This window comes from Chiloscyllium plagiosum, chromosome 15 (genome assembly GCF_004010195.1).
Source record: "Chiloscyllium plagiosum isolate BGI_BamShark_2017 chromosome 15, ASM401019v2, whole genome shotgun sequence".
Classification (NCBI taxonomy): Eukaryota; Metazoa; Chordata; class Chondrichthyes; order Orectolobiformes; family Hemiscylliidae; genus Chiloscyllium; species Chiloscyllium plagiosum.
The window spans coordinates 51062252-51078436 of record NC_057724.1 but is presented as its reverse complement, the minus strand read 5'-3'; the positions used below and the strand labels follow the sequence as shown (position 1 = coordinate 51078436).

Here is a 16185-nt window from a genome sequence, read left to right as displayed (position 1 = left end):
AATTGGAACAAAACTGTGCAGCCATTATGAGCAGATAGAGTTGTGTATATGTGTGTAATACAAATTCATTTTTCCCAAGTTTATGCATAGAAAGGGACTAAGATTTACTATGCCAGTTATTTTTCTGTGCACTACAGGATGATTGCTGCTGAAGTGTGCTAGTGATCCTTGATGAATTGCAAGAACAGTTAACTGTTTGCATTGTATGACTAATGGCAGTGAAGGATGGCATTGGCTTCTGTTTATGCCACAGGCTCCTTCTAGCAACTGAGTCTGTATCACTGATTTACAGGATTCAACTGCCTTTCATACACTGTTGTAATATGGGCTTAATGTTATCGAGGTCTAAGCAATGTCGTACATCTCTATGACTCTATGTGTGGCAATGCTCATCTCAATGTTGTGATCATTTTGCTCCATCTTTTACATTTTTCTCAAGTGGGGTCGTGCATTTCTCACCAGGCAGTGGTAAGTTTCCACTTAATGTGATTAAACTTGTTAAGCTCCCTGTCAACAGCCCAACTTACCTCATTAATATTCTGCTTCCAATCTTACCAAACCTGACAAGCAGCAGTATGGTTGTATCAATATAACCACTCAGCCCATGGCTAGGACAAGCTGCCGATTATAACTGCTTGTTCGTTGTTTGACAACACATTCACCTGGCATCTACTTGCCTTGCCAGTGCCAAATGGCCAAATCACACAACTAGGCAAGTGGCTGTGTTACTCAGTATTCCTCAACCAATGGTCTTTATATCTTATCGTACAGCATCAAACCTGTATCAGCAGCATTAAAGCCAAACACACACCATCTGCAGCAAACAGTTGGCTATGTCTGAAAGTCTGAGCAATACAGTCCTCAGTGAAGTCCATGGCAGCACCCATAAGTCAGGGTCGCCGTGCTCAGTTAGTTAATGTGGCCTCCATACCAGTCCATGGCTTTTGCCTTGATCAGGAGTCCATTCTAAGTGGTTTAATAAATAAATCTGTGTCTCTATGGCCCAGGGAGTGGATCATGGTCAGTCCTTTGTTTCCAATAATGGTAGCAACCATACATCATTAGGCTTTCATAGATGAATAATGATTTGGAGATGCCAGTGTTGGACTGGGGTGTACAAAGTTAAAAATCACACAACACCAGGTTATAGTCCAACAGGTTTAATTGGAAGCACACTAGCTTTTGGAGCAACACTCCTTCATCAGGATGAAGGAGCGTCGCTCCGAAAGCTAATGTGCTTCCAATTAAACCTGTTGGACTATAACCTGGTGTTGTGTGATTTTTAACTTCATAGATGAATAACATTATTCTGGATACTCATGCACAGTTTATAGTTTAATATGCCATCTCTCTGGCCATCCTGCAGCATCAACCCTCTCTGTGTATTGCACTTCACTGAAACTGTGATTGCTGGGGAACTCAATGACAACTACATTCCTGCATACACAGTCACCTGACCAGTAGAGAATGTTGAATGGAGTGTGCCTAAGGTGTGAGACTGACTCAATGCCATATATTGCTTCTCCTGCTTTAACAAGATATATTTGGCACTCAGCGCATACACCCATCCACTGTGCATCAGTAGTGTCGATGAAGTGATGCCATAGAGTGGAATAAAACTCTGGCCTGTTAGGGGATGTCTTCTCCTCCAATGACAGAAAGGGGGCAAATCAGTAATATACAAATGGGTGCTATGGCTGTTTGTGCTGGTGCATGTGGAGAAAAGGTGTTGAATTGTTCTGCAGGAGTGAGACGGCAGTACGGAGGACATGCAACAGGACTAGTGATTTGGGGGGACTGGAAGGCAACGAGATCAAGTGAGGAAAGATGGTGCATCCAATAGAGGATGTCAGAGCATAAGGCAAAGTGGGATGTGCAGTGGCAGGGATAGGATTAGTGTAATGTAGCAGACAGCAGGGCTTGCACTTACCCTGGCAGGTAGAGGAGGTCATTCACCTTCATTCTGCTCTGCAGTCAGTCCTCCAGATCCTGGAGCTGCTACTGCCCCTAGAGGCGATCTTTGACAAGGCTGCTTTGCCTGGTGGAGTGGCATCTTCCGTTGATCCTCCGGGAAGAGGACTGCTGTCATCTGAACCATCCTGTCAACCAGGACCTCCAAGGTCCCTGTGGCAGAAAGCTGGTGACAACCTCGCCTTTTCAGCTCTGTCTCCTCACAGTGTTCAAAACTGAGCATGGCAGCTTTCAGTTTGTGTGGTGGTCTTCCAAAGGTGGAAGCAAGGGAAGCTGTCCTTATGGTGCATATTGACTGAGTGGCAAATTCATCCAGAAATGGAGCATGGGGCAGAGGTTGACTGTGATACTTGCCATAGGGGCAAGAGTTGCAATTTTGATGAGATATGGCAAAGAAACGTAGGATAGCATCATGGCAAGAATCCCCAAACAAACTCGATGTGACTCAAAGTTAGCCAAAAACCATAAAATTCAGTTTTCTATGTATGTGTCTCAACAGTGTACCCTTCAGCAATCATCTGGTCTTATTCAAATTGCAACTTTTCCTATGTCGAGGGCACGATTCATTCGACTCATAGTGACACTGTAAGCACGCCAAGAGGAGTTGTGGAATGTATCCATTTGTACGTAATCCGCTGCTCAGTGCTAGTCTCTAAATCAAAAGGGCCAAGTATTCAAACCCTTGTCTGGAGATTAGAGCATGTAATTGGAGTGTGTAGAAGTAAAGGGTTTTTAGTTTAGGCAGGCTTGATGTGTCAGTGCAGACATGATGGGCCAAAGGGCCTTTTCCAGTGCAGCACTGTTCTTTATTCTGTGTTCTGATCATGCTGATACTTCAGTGCAGTATGGCAGGAGTGCTGCACTCTGAGCTGTCACATTTCAGCTGGGACATTAAACCAAGGTCTTTTCTGTCCTCTCAAACAATCATGTTATATTCATTCAAATAGGTTTGCCCAGTATTCTGGCCAATATTTAACCTTAAACAAATAACTAACAAAATAGATTACCTGGTAATTTATCTACTGTTCACAAGAGTTTGAAATATGGAAATTAAATACCTTCACACAGTGCTATGTAACTTTATTCTAAAGGTCTAATTGCAAACCTCAGTTGTAGAATCCTGCTTCATTCAGAATACTTCATCTGTCATTATGGCTCAGCCCGTCCAATTAGCACTGGAACTGTTGACAGTGGTGCTAAGTGGTGGGTGGGGTAGCAGCCAATTGAAGTGGCATGTGGGTAGAGTAGCAAAGGGATGAAGTGGCTAGTAGGTGGGTTGTTGAGCAGTTGTCAGTTTGGGGCTGGTAAAGTCAATCTTGTGGGTTAGTCAGATGGTGGGGGCTTGTTGTGTTGGATTGTGGGAGATTTGGATTTGATTATTTCATTCACAGGATGCAGGTGTTGCTTATTATCCCAACATTTATTGTCCACTCCCAACTGTTCTTGAGAACATGGTATTCCGCCTCCATGAATACCCATAGTCCTCTGGTGTAGGTGCACCTACAATGCTGTTAGCGAGGGAGTCCCAGGATTTTAATGAAGCAACAACGATAGAACAGCATATAGTTGCAAGTCAGGATGGTGAGTGACTTGGAAGGGAACTTACAGGTGATGGGGTTCCGTGCATCTGTTGCTGCTATGCATCTTGTTGGTAGAGGTTTTGGTTCTTGAAAGAGCTGTCAAAAGAGCTGTGGAGAATTGCTACTCTGCAGCTTGTAGATGGTATACATTGCTAGCACTGTGATGGGTGGTGGAGAGAATGGATGGATACGGTGCTGGAACAAATGCCAGCCAAATAGATCATGCTGTGCTTCGTGAATATTGTCGGAGCTATGCTATTCCAGGCAAGTGGGGAGTATTCTATCCCACTCCTAATTTGTGCCCTGGAGGTGATTGACAGTTGAAGAGTCAAGAGGTAAGTTCCTTACCACAGAACCCCCAGCCTCTGACTTGTAATTTTAACCTTGATAAAAGGCTTCAGCTTGTTGGACTTGCCTTGGTGGTGATTTTTACTACCTTGGAAATTATTTGTTTTGATCTGCATTTCTCAACTTCAACTTTCAGAGCTGCCTATTTCTCTTCATTTTGTCCCTCAGAAGTGGAATAACAAAATTAGTGGGGTCAGTATCAGTAGCCTTCACCTCAATTATCTATCACTTCACAGGATGGAGGAGATTTGCATGAAGTTTCAGTTTACAGGAGGTATTATTCCAAAGAAGGGCTTGCAGAAAGGGGATAGATTTCCTCATTATTACCAAGCACCAGGATTTTAGGAGGCTCAGAGTTTCACAAATGGTTTCTGATATTTGCAGCCTCCTGGAAAAATACTTCCTGCCAAATAGACCAGGTGGCAATGTACTAACCACGACTCTTCATCGCAATCTGCTTGCTCACAACTGCAACTCACAATTGGCTGATATTATGTTGCTCAGGGTTAGAAAATCAGTTCACTGCTCTATTGATGAGGCCAGTGAGAGTGAGTGCTTGCTTGGCTTTGTCACTTTGGCTGGCTTCCCACTGGTCCAGTAAGTTTTAGGCTGCACAAGTGGTAATGGAGGTTCACTCAGATCACCTTGGAGTGTTTATCAACTCAAAAAGCTGTCAGTGCCAAAGGACCATAATGCATATACGTACAAGACCTTTGTGGAACTGCCATAATACTTACATCCTGAGTCAGTCAAGCTTCTGTGAGATATTTACACACAAAGCAGAGTTAGTGAATAACTCCTTGATTGACTTAAGACACTCCAGCCTGGTATAACTCAACTGATCACCTCATGGCAATTAAGTTGGGTCAGGTGATCGTGAAAGCAACCTAGTTTTCTTTTGTCTACACAAAAAAACTAGAAGTTGTTGGAAAAGCTCAGCAGGTCTGACAGCATCTGTGAAACATTAACTCTGATTTCTCTTCACAGATGCTGCCAGACCTGCTGAGCTTTTCCAGCAAGTCCTGTTTTTGTTTCTGATTTACAGCACCCGCAGTTCTTTCCGTTTTTATTTTGCTCATGATCAAATGTTAATAAGAACTAAAGACATTAAATTAAGACTATTTTTAGGATAGTTTAGAACGCTTATGGATTTAGCTGGCACAGTATTGATTTAATCTTTCTGGAAAAGCATAAACAATTATCAACATTCAAGGAAAAAAAGAAACAAGGTAGAGATAAAGGGTATGAAGATCACACTCCAACTGTTGAGGCCACTGTATTTCTCAACTGATGTGAGGGAGTCTCCTTGTATCCTGCATATACCTGTATCAATGCAAGGGCCAGAAAATGACCCTTGGCATGAAGTAAACTAAAAAGCTGAGTGATGAACAGGAAGGGAAGTAACCATCCTGACATCTTTGGTAACTGTTCTATGTTGTTCAGTTAGAAAGGTTCAAGCAAATTGTTGACATAAGATAAATGACCAACCTCTAGCAATAAGGTACTTAACTAAAATTCTCAGACACAGGTGTGGTCCACATTAAACTGCAACCTTCAGATGAAAAACAGATCAGGTAAGATGGAGAATTCTTGAAAATGTTGGCTAAAGCATAGAATGTTGCAGTTGTGAACTATTGAGATCAACACAGTCAGTGCCAATCAGCTGTTCCTCCTCCAGTATCAGTAAACTGGTTCTCAGCTGTTATAGGTTGCATATTTTTCCTATGTATTCAAATAATAGGTCATATCTAAGCTGTTGTGTATTAGTAAACTACCTGAAAATTGCTTACAAATATCCAGCTGCCTATTTTCTGGATGTGTGGTTGTCAAACCCAAAATGTTACAATGTCTTAATCCTTTAATTCCTTTTTCTCTGCCCTCACTTTGAAAAAGTGGAAGGAACTTTGCATATCTTTTTCACTAAGTTTGAGACTATCTGCTGCTTCTTCCATGTCTCCTTGCACACCAAAGCAAATTTGTAACTTAGCTCTCTAGCCCTAAACCAGCAATTAACTTGAATTTCTCCATGATCTTTACCTAATTCATAACTTTGCCTTGCCTGGCCCCATACAAGTTAACATTGTAAATGGTTGCCTATCCTTAAATTTATGTTCCACATTTTCAATTTAAGTTATGGTCATTATCTCCTTTTCAAAGAACCCATTTTAACCCCTTTATACTTGAAAGTTGCTCATCTCTAACCCCCTTTCCTTAGCCAAAGTTTTTGAATGCCCTGTTTCTGTTTGAATTTCTCCAGCTACATGACACAGCATCAATAAAGCCCGAACCTACATCACAGTTGAATTTTTCCTTTGACTGGCTGCATTACTACTTTAGTTCCCCACATCCTTCTCTGCTAATACCATGACTCTGTTGTCCAGCTCAGTGGGATTACTATTGCTTGTTTTCACTTGTAGCCGATTGGTGTGAGAGTATCTCCAGCTATAGTTTCTCTTTGCACTCTAAAAGCACACCTCTGGAGTCCACAAAGACCTATTCATGATACATATCTCCCTCATCTATATAAAGATGAAACAAAATGAATCGAGTCCAGTTTGTTTTGTGAATTGCATAATTATACATGCAAACTTGTTGAATCTGTGGTGCATTCAATTTCAAACATGACTCAGAGTTGGAGCTTGCCTTAGTGATTAAAGATGCACTCAGTCTATTTTATATGTACTCTGTAAATAACATACATATTTTAGTCACTTCACGAATATGCAACAATATTATACATGAATCTTTAAGTATCTCTGTGACATATATAGCTCATACTATTGTTTAATGGGTCTATAAAAGTCAATCAGATGAAATATTGCAACTTTGATTCTTCAATGCTCCATAAGTGAAGGTTATGCTTTTCAATTTATTATTAAAGTAGTCTAGTTGTTTTTGAATTGCGATCATGCAGGGGATTTTCTTTCACAGACATGTGGGGAAGGGATAGAATTTTAATCCTCAAGCACTGATGGGGTTGGGGCAGGTAAAAAAGTACAAATTCTAAAATCTTAAAGCATTACTCTACCCACCCATTTCTGGTTTTAACAGGAAGAGATTTATGATGGACCAATATGTTGTTAGAAGGTGGTTGCTTAGTAAAATATGGGGTGGTATGGTGGCTCAGTGCTTAGCACTACCGCCTCATAGTGCCAGGGTCCCAGGTTCGATTCCAGCCTCGGGCGACTGTTTGGAGTTTGCACATTCTCTCCATGCATGTGTGTGGGTTTCCTCCCACAGTTCAAAACAAAATGTAAAGATCAGGTGAATTGGCCCTGCTAAATTGCCCATAATGTTAGGTGCATTAGTCAGAAGGAAATGAGCCTGGTCAGGCTATTCTTCAGAGGGGTGGTATGGACTTGTTGGGCCAAATGGCCTGTTTCCACACTGTAGGGAATCTAATTATTGCGGACGGCTCAGTGGTTAGCACTGTTACCTCACAGTACCAGGGACCCAGGTTCGATTCCAGCCTCAGGTGACTGTCTGTGTGGAACTTGCACATTCTCTCAGGGTGCTCTGGTTTCCTCCCACAGTCCAAAGATCTGCAGACCAGGTGAATTGGCCAATATAAATTGCCCATTGTGTTAGATGCATTAGTCAGGGGGGAAGGGTCTGGGTGGGTTACTCTTCGGAGGGTCGGTGTGGACTTGTTGGGCCGAAGGACCTGTTTCCACACTATAGGGAATCTAATTTAATCTAATCTAAAATCTTTTAAAGGGGCTACATTCACTGAATTTAAGAATAACTGCTTATATGGGAATCCAAACAGATAAAAGGAATTGAAAAGTGTTGGAATAATTTTTAAAATCCTTTCATGGCTATATGCATCTCTGTCAAGGACATCATTTGTTGCCCTAATTAGTTTTTAACAGAATGGCTGACAGGCCATTACAGAGGGCAGTTATTGTTATCTTGGTGTCACATGTATGTCAGATCAGATAATGCCAGAAAATTTCCTTCCTTGTAGGACATTTACAAACCAGATTTTTTTTATGCCAATCAATGGTCACCATTCCTGAGACTGGTTGTTAATTCCAAATGTTATTAAATAACTTTAATTCTACCAACTGCTACTGTGAGATTTGAGCACTGTCCTGACAGCCATTAGCCTGGGAGTCTGCATTACGCGCTCAGTGATGATACCATTATATTGGCATCACTTGACATGTGGGCCAAGAGGAGGTGGATATTTTCTCCTGTCCCATAAACAAATCTCTTTACATATCCTGCGATTAACTGAAGGTCCTTACAAACTACAATGATCTCTGACTATCTACCATCCCACAACAGTCCCCATAATCTCTAACTCGACAGCACCCACTTCATTCCCACGATCATTGACTATTTGAGTCCCCAATCACAATCTTTTATTGGGCCTGTATCCATTTTCGGTTTTTTGTACTTTGTTCGCTTTTGGATGAGAAATCCATTGAGAAGATTTAAAAGATATCCTGCAGTAGGTTCAGCAGAGATGTTCAGGAATGTTGCAACAGCAGATCTACTTTTTGTAAATCCTTCCCCTTCAATAGTCTTTACTTTTCTTGACAGCTCTGAATGAATGGTTCCTGTTACTGGACAGACACAGTGACAGATTCTGATCATGTCTGCAGGGCCATATTGCTGCAGTCAGAGGACACTTAGTCATAGAGTCATAGAGATGTACAGCATGGAAACAGACCCTTCGGTCCAACCCGTCTATGCCAACCAGATATTCCAACCCAATCTAGTCCCACCTGCCAGCACCTGGCCAATCCCCTCCAAACCCTTCCTATTCATATATCCATCCAAATGCCTCTTAAATGTTGCAATTGTACCACCCTCCACTACTTCTTCTGGCAGCTCATTCCATACACGTACCACCCTCTGCTTGAAAAAGTTGCCCCTTAGGTCTCTTTTATATCTTTCCCCTCTCACCCTAAACTTATGCCTTCTAGTTCTGGACTCACTGACCCCAAGGAAAAGACTTTGTCTATTTACCCTATCCATGCCCCTCATGATTTTGTTAATCTCTATAAGGTCACTCCTCAGACTCCGATGCTCCAAACTAGCCCCAGCCTGTTCAGCCTCTCCCTATAGCTCAAATCCTCAAAACCTGGCAACATCCTTGCAAATCTTTTCTGAACCCTTTCAAATTTCACAACATCTTTCCGATAGGAAGGAAACCAGAACTGCATGCAATATTCCAACAGTGGCCTCACCAATGTCCTGTACTGCCGCAACGTGACCTCCCAACTCCTGTACTCAATACTCTGACCAATAAACGAAAGCATACCAAACGCCTTCTTCACTATCCTATCGACCTGCGACTCCACTTTCAAGGAGTTATGAACCTGCACTCCAAGGTCTCTTTGTTCAGCAACACTCCCTAGGACCTTACCATTAAGTGTATAAGTCCTGCTAAGATTTGTTTTCCCAAAATGTAGCACCTCGCATTTATCTGAATTAAACTCCATCTGCCACTTCTCAGCCCATTGGCCCATCTGGTCAAGATCTTGTTGTAATCTCTTCGCTGTCCACTACACCTCCAATTTTGGTGTCATTTTCAAACTTACTAACTGTACTTCTTATGTTTACATCCAAATCATTTATGTGGAAGATCTGTGATCTTCTTGCAAAATTTTGCCATTTTAGCCTTGTTAAACAAATGTAAAATATTTTGCACAATCTACAAAGTATGATTTTAAATAATACATTTGTGCATGATGTTTTAAAAATACAGATTTTTGGGTGGCGGGGGTTAAATGGGGGCAGGTTGGGAAAAGGCAATTTTAATCTGAAAATTGCAAATCAAAAACATTTAAAATGTTCAACCTACCTGTGTCGCATGTCTCGGTTTCTGACACAACAAGTTGAGAATTGCAAAGTCAACAGATGATTTAAAAAAAAGAAAACAGGTTTTAATTGCTATATGAATCAATTTAAAGGAAATAAAATTTAATAAAATGCACACAGAAAGCTGGGTGAAATCATGCTGTGCTTTAGTTGAATATCTTTCACAGTTTTAATGAAGATTCTAAGCTTGAGCTCATGATCAGAACTTTCAACATCTGTACTAGCTACAAATCTAGAATGATTGGTGAAGGAAATACAGAAAAAGCATTGACTATACTAGCCCTTCATGCAGAAACTAGTTACTGCAACTGGAAATAACATTAGCATTCAAATGTACATAATTAAAAAAAGAACCTCATGAAATCTACTGTGAGATTTAAAATATGAAGAATTTGTATTTACTTTTATATTCACCATCTTGATAACCATAAACTCTGAAAAATACCAGGCTTTCAATAGTTGAACTTTAGGTTTGAGTCTCAAACATATAAATTGGTCCAAGAACATCATACCTCAATTCTAAAATATTTATGGCATTTCCAGATGGAAAGATCCGGCGTACAAAGTTAAAATCCCCAATGTAGACACTGCCATCTGGGCCACATGCCACAGCAACTGGTGCATAGAGTTTATTGTCGTGTGCCAGGCTGTTGCAGTTTGGACAAGCAACGCTCCGCTGACGACCATTTCCCATCACGCTTGTAATGACAAGAGGTTGTTGGGATATAAACTGGTTTTCCCCATTTCCTTTATGCAGTATTCCTGAATGCAAAATGAAAGAAGAAAATAGCTGAGAGAGATACCATGTTGTGGTTTTGTAGTTTGTGATTAGAGCATGATCTTGGTCCTTCAGTTGAGTGATAACCGCAAATTTGAATCAGAAATAAATGAGAATAGTGACCAATATTCAAAATCCTTCCCACAGAGCACTCCCTCACCCCATCCCCGGTCCACCCTACCTTGTGAAAAGAACCTGTTCCGGGTTCATCCAATTTCTAAATTATTCTAATTATTCATATTGTTGTTGACAGATTTTCTCTCTTTTCTTACCCCTTCTTCAGAAGAGACTTTCTTTTTAGGGCTGAACTTTCAAGATCACCAGCAACTCTTGAATTATTTCTTAAAAATGAGGCTAAAGCTAATTCAGGCAAAAAGGGCCAGATATCCTTCTCCAGCTCGAGAACTTCCCATGATTTCAGGGCAGAGCATTATCAATTATTTGGACATAAGGGGTGCAATTTGAGAAACAAGATGTCATCTGTTGTGGACTCATACTTCTGCCTTGAATCACTCGAGACACCTTACTGGTTAAATATTAATGAGTGCATAGCCTAGATCCACAGGAAGAATGTCTATAAAGCAGAACCTGATGTTTGTCTGCAGGATAGTTTGATGCTAATACTGTCATTTTGGAACACAATGCCCCTGCTAATTTCTTCTCATAACTTTGCAGAACTGAACTTGCATGAAGTGGAATAACAGATTTCCAACAGCACTTTTTAATTGTTTACAAGTTAATTTCTTTGGGCTGTTGCTATGACTTTGCAAGTGTTTAGTGCCTTCTATAGTTGTTTCAAGCAGCAAATGTCTATAGGATACAGTGTGGCAGAGGGTGGAGATGTTTTGTGCTGATTTGATGCTACACTGAGTAGTTATTCACAGACATGGTGCTTTCCTCTTGAAACAGAGAATGGACTTTGACGATAAGTAGAGGGCATGCAAAGCAGGTGTCTGGATGTGAGAGGAGAATGAGGGGAGAAGAACACTCAGCAGTCATTCATAGCCAGCAAAGAGGTTGAGGCAGCAATATTTATACCTGAACATCAGTGACATAACTTATGTGAGATGTGTGCACTCCAATAAGATGACTTCTGTGACATCTGTTAACTCTGTAGCCATAATCCTAACCTCATAAAAGGGCAAAGACAACTTTGTTTGTGGCAATAAACCTGTGGGTCGGATCGTTCTCGGCAGGAACTGGAAATCTTAGCAACATCTGACAGTTTGTTGATAGCTACAGCGTAAAGGAGGTCACTGGGGCTTTCCATTCAAAAATTACTAACTTTGTTCCTTTTTCTCTTGCCAGAGATCAGCAGGCAAAGGGAGTACAAACATTTGCTTGCATTGTAGGTTTCCCCAAGTAGCCATTACCTGCAGATATATCGAAATGCATGGTGGAGGTGGGTACTGCAGATGCTGGAGATTAGAGTCGAGATTAGAGTGGTGCTGGAAAAGCACAACAGGTCAGGCAGCATCCAAGGAGCAGGAAAACTGACATTTTGGGTAAAAGCCCTTCATCTGGCTTTTGCTCAAAATGTCAATTTTGCTACTCCTCGGTCGCTGACTGACCTGCTGTGCCTTTCCAGCACCACTCTAATCTTGATATCACAATGCATGTCAACAGAGTCCCATTCTCAGGATAAACAGGGATTCTCCTCACTCTATCCAACTGGTAAGGTACTATCTATAAAATGTCCAGCATCCTGACAGCATTCTGTGGCTGCCAGCTGGGACAACTGCATTTCAGTCACCAGATAAAACCAAAAGATTGCTACTGTCTATCCTATGATAACATTGTTCATGATATTGGTTTGTAACTGGTGCACATATGGGTGGATTACAATGAGATCTAAGCTACTACAGAAAATGAGACAGAACATTGATGTCCTGAAACAATAATTCTCTGTTTGTGTTGTTTCAGAAAGAGCCCTGATCAGCTTGGTTGAGGGCTAACTGTTGCATATCAACACCATTCTGGCAGGCCAGCCCTTGCCCCTCAGCTCTGGAAGAAGTGTCTGAGGAGCATAAGCATGAGGAATAGGAGGAAAAGCCAAATGAGACTGTCCCTTTCTTCCCAGTTGTCATGAAGGCTAATTTAATGGTGGAACCAATTAAAAAAAAAAATCAAATTTCTGTTATTAGCAATCATATACTTTTACTTTCCCTTAGTCACTGTATAATAAATAATCCTTTTGGCCATAATCCAAAACTAAAACCACCACAAAATAAGATAATAAAATTGTTCCAGTAATATACTGAAATGGCAAAGTTTTAAATGTATAAGTATCTATGAATTATAGGATTAGTAAACAGCAAGTTGAACTAAAAATGCAATCCCTTGTCACAGATTGAAACTAGACAATTGCTTTCTCATAGTATCCCTGCTTTCTTTAATCAATAAAACAACTAAATGTACCTTTTACATGTCTTCCTTCAATGTGTTCCCTGGTTGGTGATTTTCAAGTTTAATCTTCAAATACAGATATTTATTTGATTTTCCAGTTTACTTGCAAATTCTTCTTGTTTAAACGTAAACTCCTTTTGAATTTTATCCCTTCAATATAGCAAAAACTTTGCCAATACAGATTTTGTGAAATAATTGTTTTTCTCCAAAATAAATAGAATGGGTTAGTTTTTTCTATAGCATTTAAAATGATGGTTACAAGGAATATGTCCAATTACAATAATGTGCTATAGAACAAAGATCTAACAAAATTATTTAAAGGAGATGATTGTGGAGAATTTTAACCTTGTATTTTCATTTAGCAATAGCACCTCACTCTAAAACATTGACGAGAATTGATTTGCAAGACTCAAGTGTTGATTGGAAAAAAGTACAATGGCATTACAATGCTGCTAATTGGTTTGATATCTAAAATGGTGGGAGATTTCTTAGAATGTAAAGGTTAAGTTGAAAAATAAATGTGAATAAATACATGTTGTGGCTGTACAGGACATTGGTTAGGGCACTTTTGGGATATTGTGTGCAATTCTGGTCTCCCTCCTATAGGAGGGATGTTGTGAAACTTGAAAGGGTTCAGAAAAATTTACAAGGATATTGCCAGAGTTGGTGGGTTTGAACTACAGGGAGAGACTGAATAGGTTGGTGCTGTTTTCTCTGGTGCGAGGGTGATCTTGTAGAGGTTTATAAAATCTTGAGGGGCATGGATAGGGTAACTAGATAAGGCCCTTTCCCTGGGGTGGGGGAGTCCAGAACTGGAGGGCATAGGATTAGGGTGAGAAAGGAAAGATTTAAAAGGGACCTAAATGGCAGCTTTTTCATGCAAAGGGTGGTGCATATATGGAATGAGCTGACAGAGGAACTGGTGGATACTGGTACAATTACAACATTTAAAAGGCATCTGGATGGGGGTCTGAACAGAAAGGGTTCAGAGGGATATGGGCCAAGTGCTGGCAAATGGGACTCGATTAATTTAGGATATCTGGTTGGCATGGACGAGTAAAACACAAGGGTGTGTTTCCATGCTCTAATATTCTAATACTCTATGACTTTATGTCAGAAATGAATCATCTTTGGATTAGTTGCAAAACAAAATAAGATATTTTCCCCTATTTGTAGCAGACTTTTAGCTATCACTAGTGCACTTCATGCAATTGAAAACACAAGTGGCAGCAAGACTTTTCTTTTGTTTGTCATTATTCAAAATTGGACATAGTAAATGTTATCCATAGCATTAAAAGATTATTGTCAGTTTTAACACAAAGGTAGCAAAGAGCTTGAGTGATTTTGTCTCATTTGTTTTTCTGTGCTGAAATGATCTTAAAATGCTGACATTTGTTTAGTTAGAAAATGTCATGTAATATTCTTCTTTTTCTTATTTCATTTTGATGTTTTATTATATTATAATGGAAGTGTTTAAATAGATCAGAAAACTGTTACCCTACATGGAAAATGCTGGAGAGAATCAAATCAGTAAAGGCTAATTAGTTTCACTGGTGAACTCTGCAAGCTGTGTAATGCAGGTTTTCGGAATCACACAACTCCTGAATACACCAATCACAAAAGCTTTCTCTATCTTAGGGATTAAATTTAACATCTTAGACAACTAAACTATGCACCAGATTTGGTGCAAGTTTTTAATCACCTCATTTTTTGATAGTCTGCCAATGAAAGGGGGCTCTGAAAGCATGCAGTTTCAAATAAGCAGGTTGGACTATAACACAGTGTCGCGTGATTTTTGACAACATTACCATGAAGGTAGTCATTTGCCATCTGCTTGAATCCTAATAGTGAACACAATTCAATGTGAATCATATAGTTTCACTTTCCCCACCACCCAACACCACCAACTATGACGCCCCCATGTCCACAAAGTCAAACAAGTGAACAGATTCAGCAGGAAACACAAGCACATAACATCAGAATTTGGAGAGGATAGCCCTAATCAAGTATTGGGAGAGACTGGCATTCAGTGGTATGGAATAAACAAAGTGGGTCTAATCAGCCGGCATTAAGGCAAAATAGTAATGACCTGTCCAGCAGCAGAAGATATTTGGATTATAGCATTCCATAAAATCAGCCAAAGTAAAATAGGCAGTGTATATTACATAAAGTAGGCAGGTTGGATATAGGTAGTTTCATGCAAGTTAGTTTATGAATAGCCAGACAGCATTTAATCGGAGCGGAATTATTATTTAGTGGAAAATCAGCATCTCCCTTGTGACCAATGGGTACCTCAGCAAATTTTAATTTTGAAATCAGCTTCGTAAGATTGCTGAATAGCACTTGCACATGCCCTATGTGTATTATTATCCATATTAGACACTGCTTACATTGTTTTGACAGCTTAATGGCTTTCAGGAATATGATTTAGTAAGTTTCCTGTGGTAGCTGCAGTTTGAATCAAACTGCCTTGTGTAGATTGATATTGTATTTGAAAACAATCACTCTCAGCAGTGAATATCAACAATGGGACACACATACTCTTATTAGATAGGGGTTAACATCAGGGTTCTAATTTTACAATGATGAAATAATTAAAACAGCATTTCTATTGAATAGTATTCTAGGATTTGCATTAATTCTTTGGTTTGTATTTTACTACTTTGCTGCTTATTTTGCTAAAACCGAATGTGAGTTTTATTTACTAATTGATCTCCCATGGGCATGCACTTGGCAAATCGTAAATAATTTATTTTTCTCGAAGTGGCTTGTTTGCAGACTTAAGTCAATTTCCATTTTAAATTCATACTTTTTATTTACATATTCTACTTCAAGTTCACATTTATGATAAGACAACATCTTGCAAAATGTCTAGATTACAGAGGAGATGTCTTGAAATGGTTAAAGGTGGATAAATTCCCAGGACCTGATCAGGTGTACCCGAGAACTCTCTGGGAAGCTAGAGAAGTGATTGCTGGGCCTCTTGCTGAGATATTTGTATTATCGATAGTCACAGGTGAGGTGCTGGAAGACTGGAGGTTGGAAAACGTGGTGCCTCTGTTTAAGAAGGGTGCAAGACAAGCTAGGGAACTATAGACCAGTGAGCCTGACCTCGGTGGTGGGCAAGTTGTTGGAGGGAATCCTGAGGGACAGGATGTACATGTATTTGGAAAGGCAAGGACTGATTCGGGATAGTCAACATGGCTTTGTGCATGGGAAATCATGTCTCACAAACTTGATTGAGTATTTTGAAGAAGTAACAAAGAAGAT

At 40.1% G+C, this 16185-nt stretch overlaps 1 protein-coding gene across 6 annotated transcripts in view; it reads right to left on the bottom strand.

The window, feature by feature from the left end:
* The window catches only part of tenm1 (teneurin transmembrane protein 1), a 2412691-nt gene that overhangs the window by 102887 nt on the left and 2293619 nt on the right, over window positions 1–16185 (bottom strand). For all 6 annotated transcript variants that reach the window (XM_043704862.1, XM_043704861.1, XM_043704865.1 and 3 more), the window contains 2 exons: window positions 10244–10493; window positions 9715–9735 (listed from right to left, as the gene is read on the bottom strand). In XM_043704862.1, coding sequence (XP_043560797.1) covers window positions 9715–9735; window positions 10244–10493 — 271 coding nt within the window. The remainder of the gene's footprint in view (window positions 1–9714; window positions 9736–10243; window positions 10494–16185) is intronic.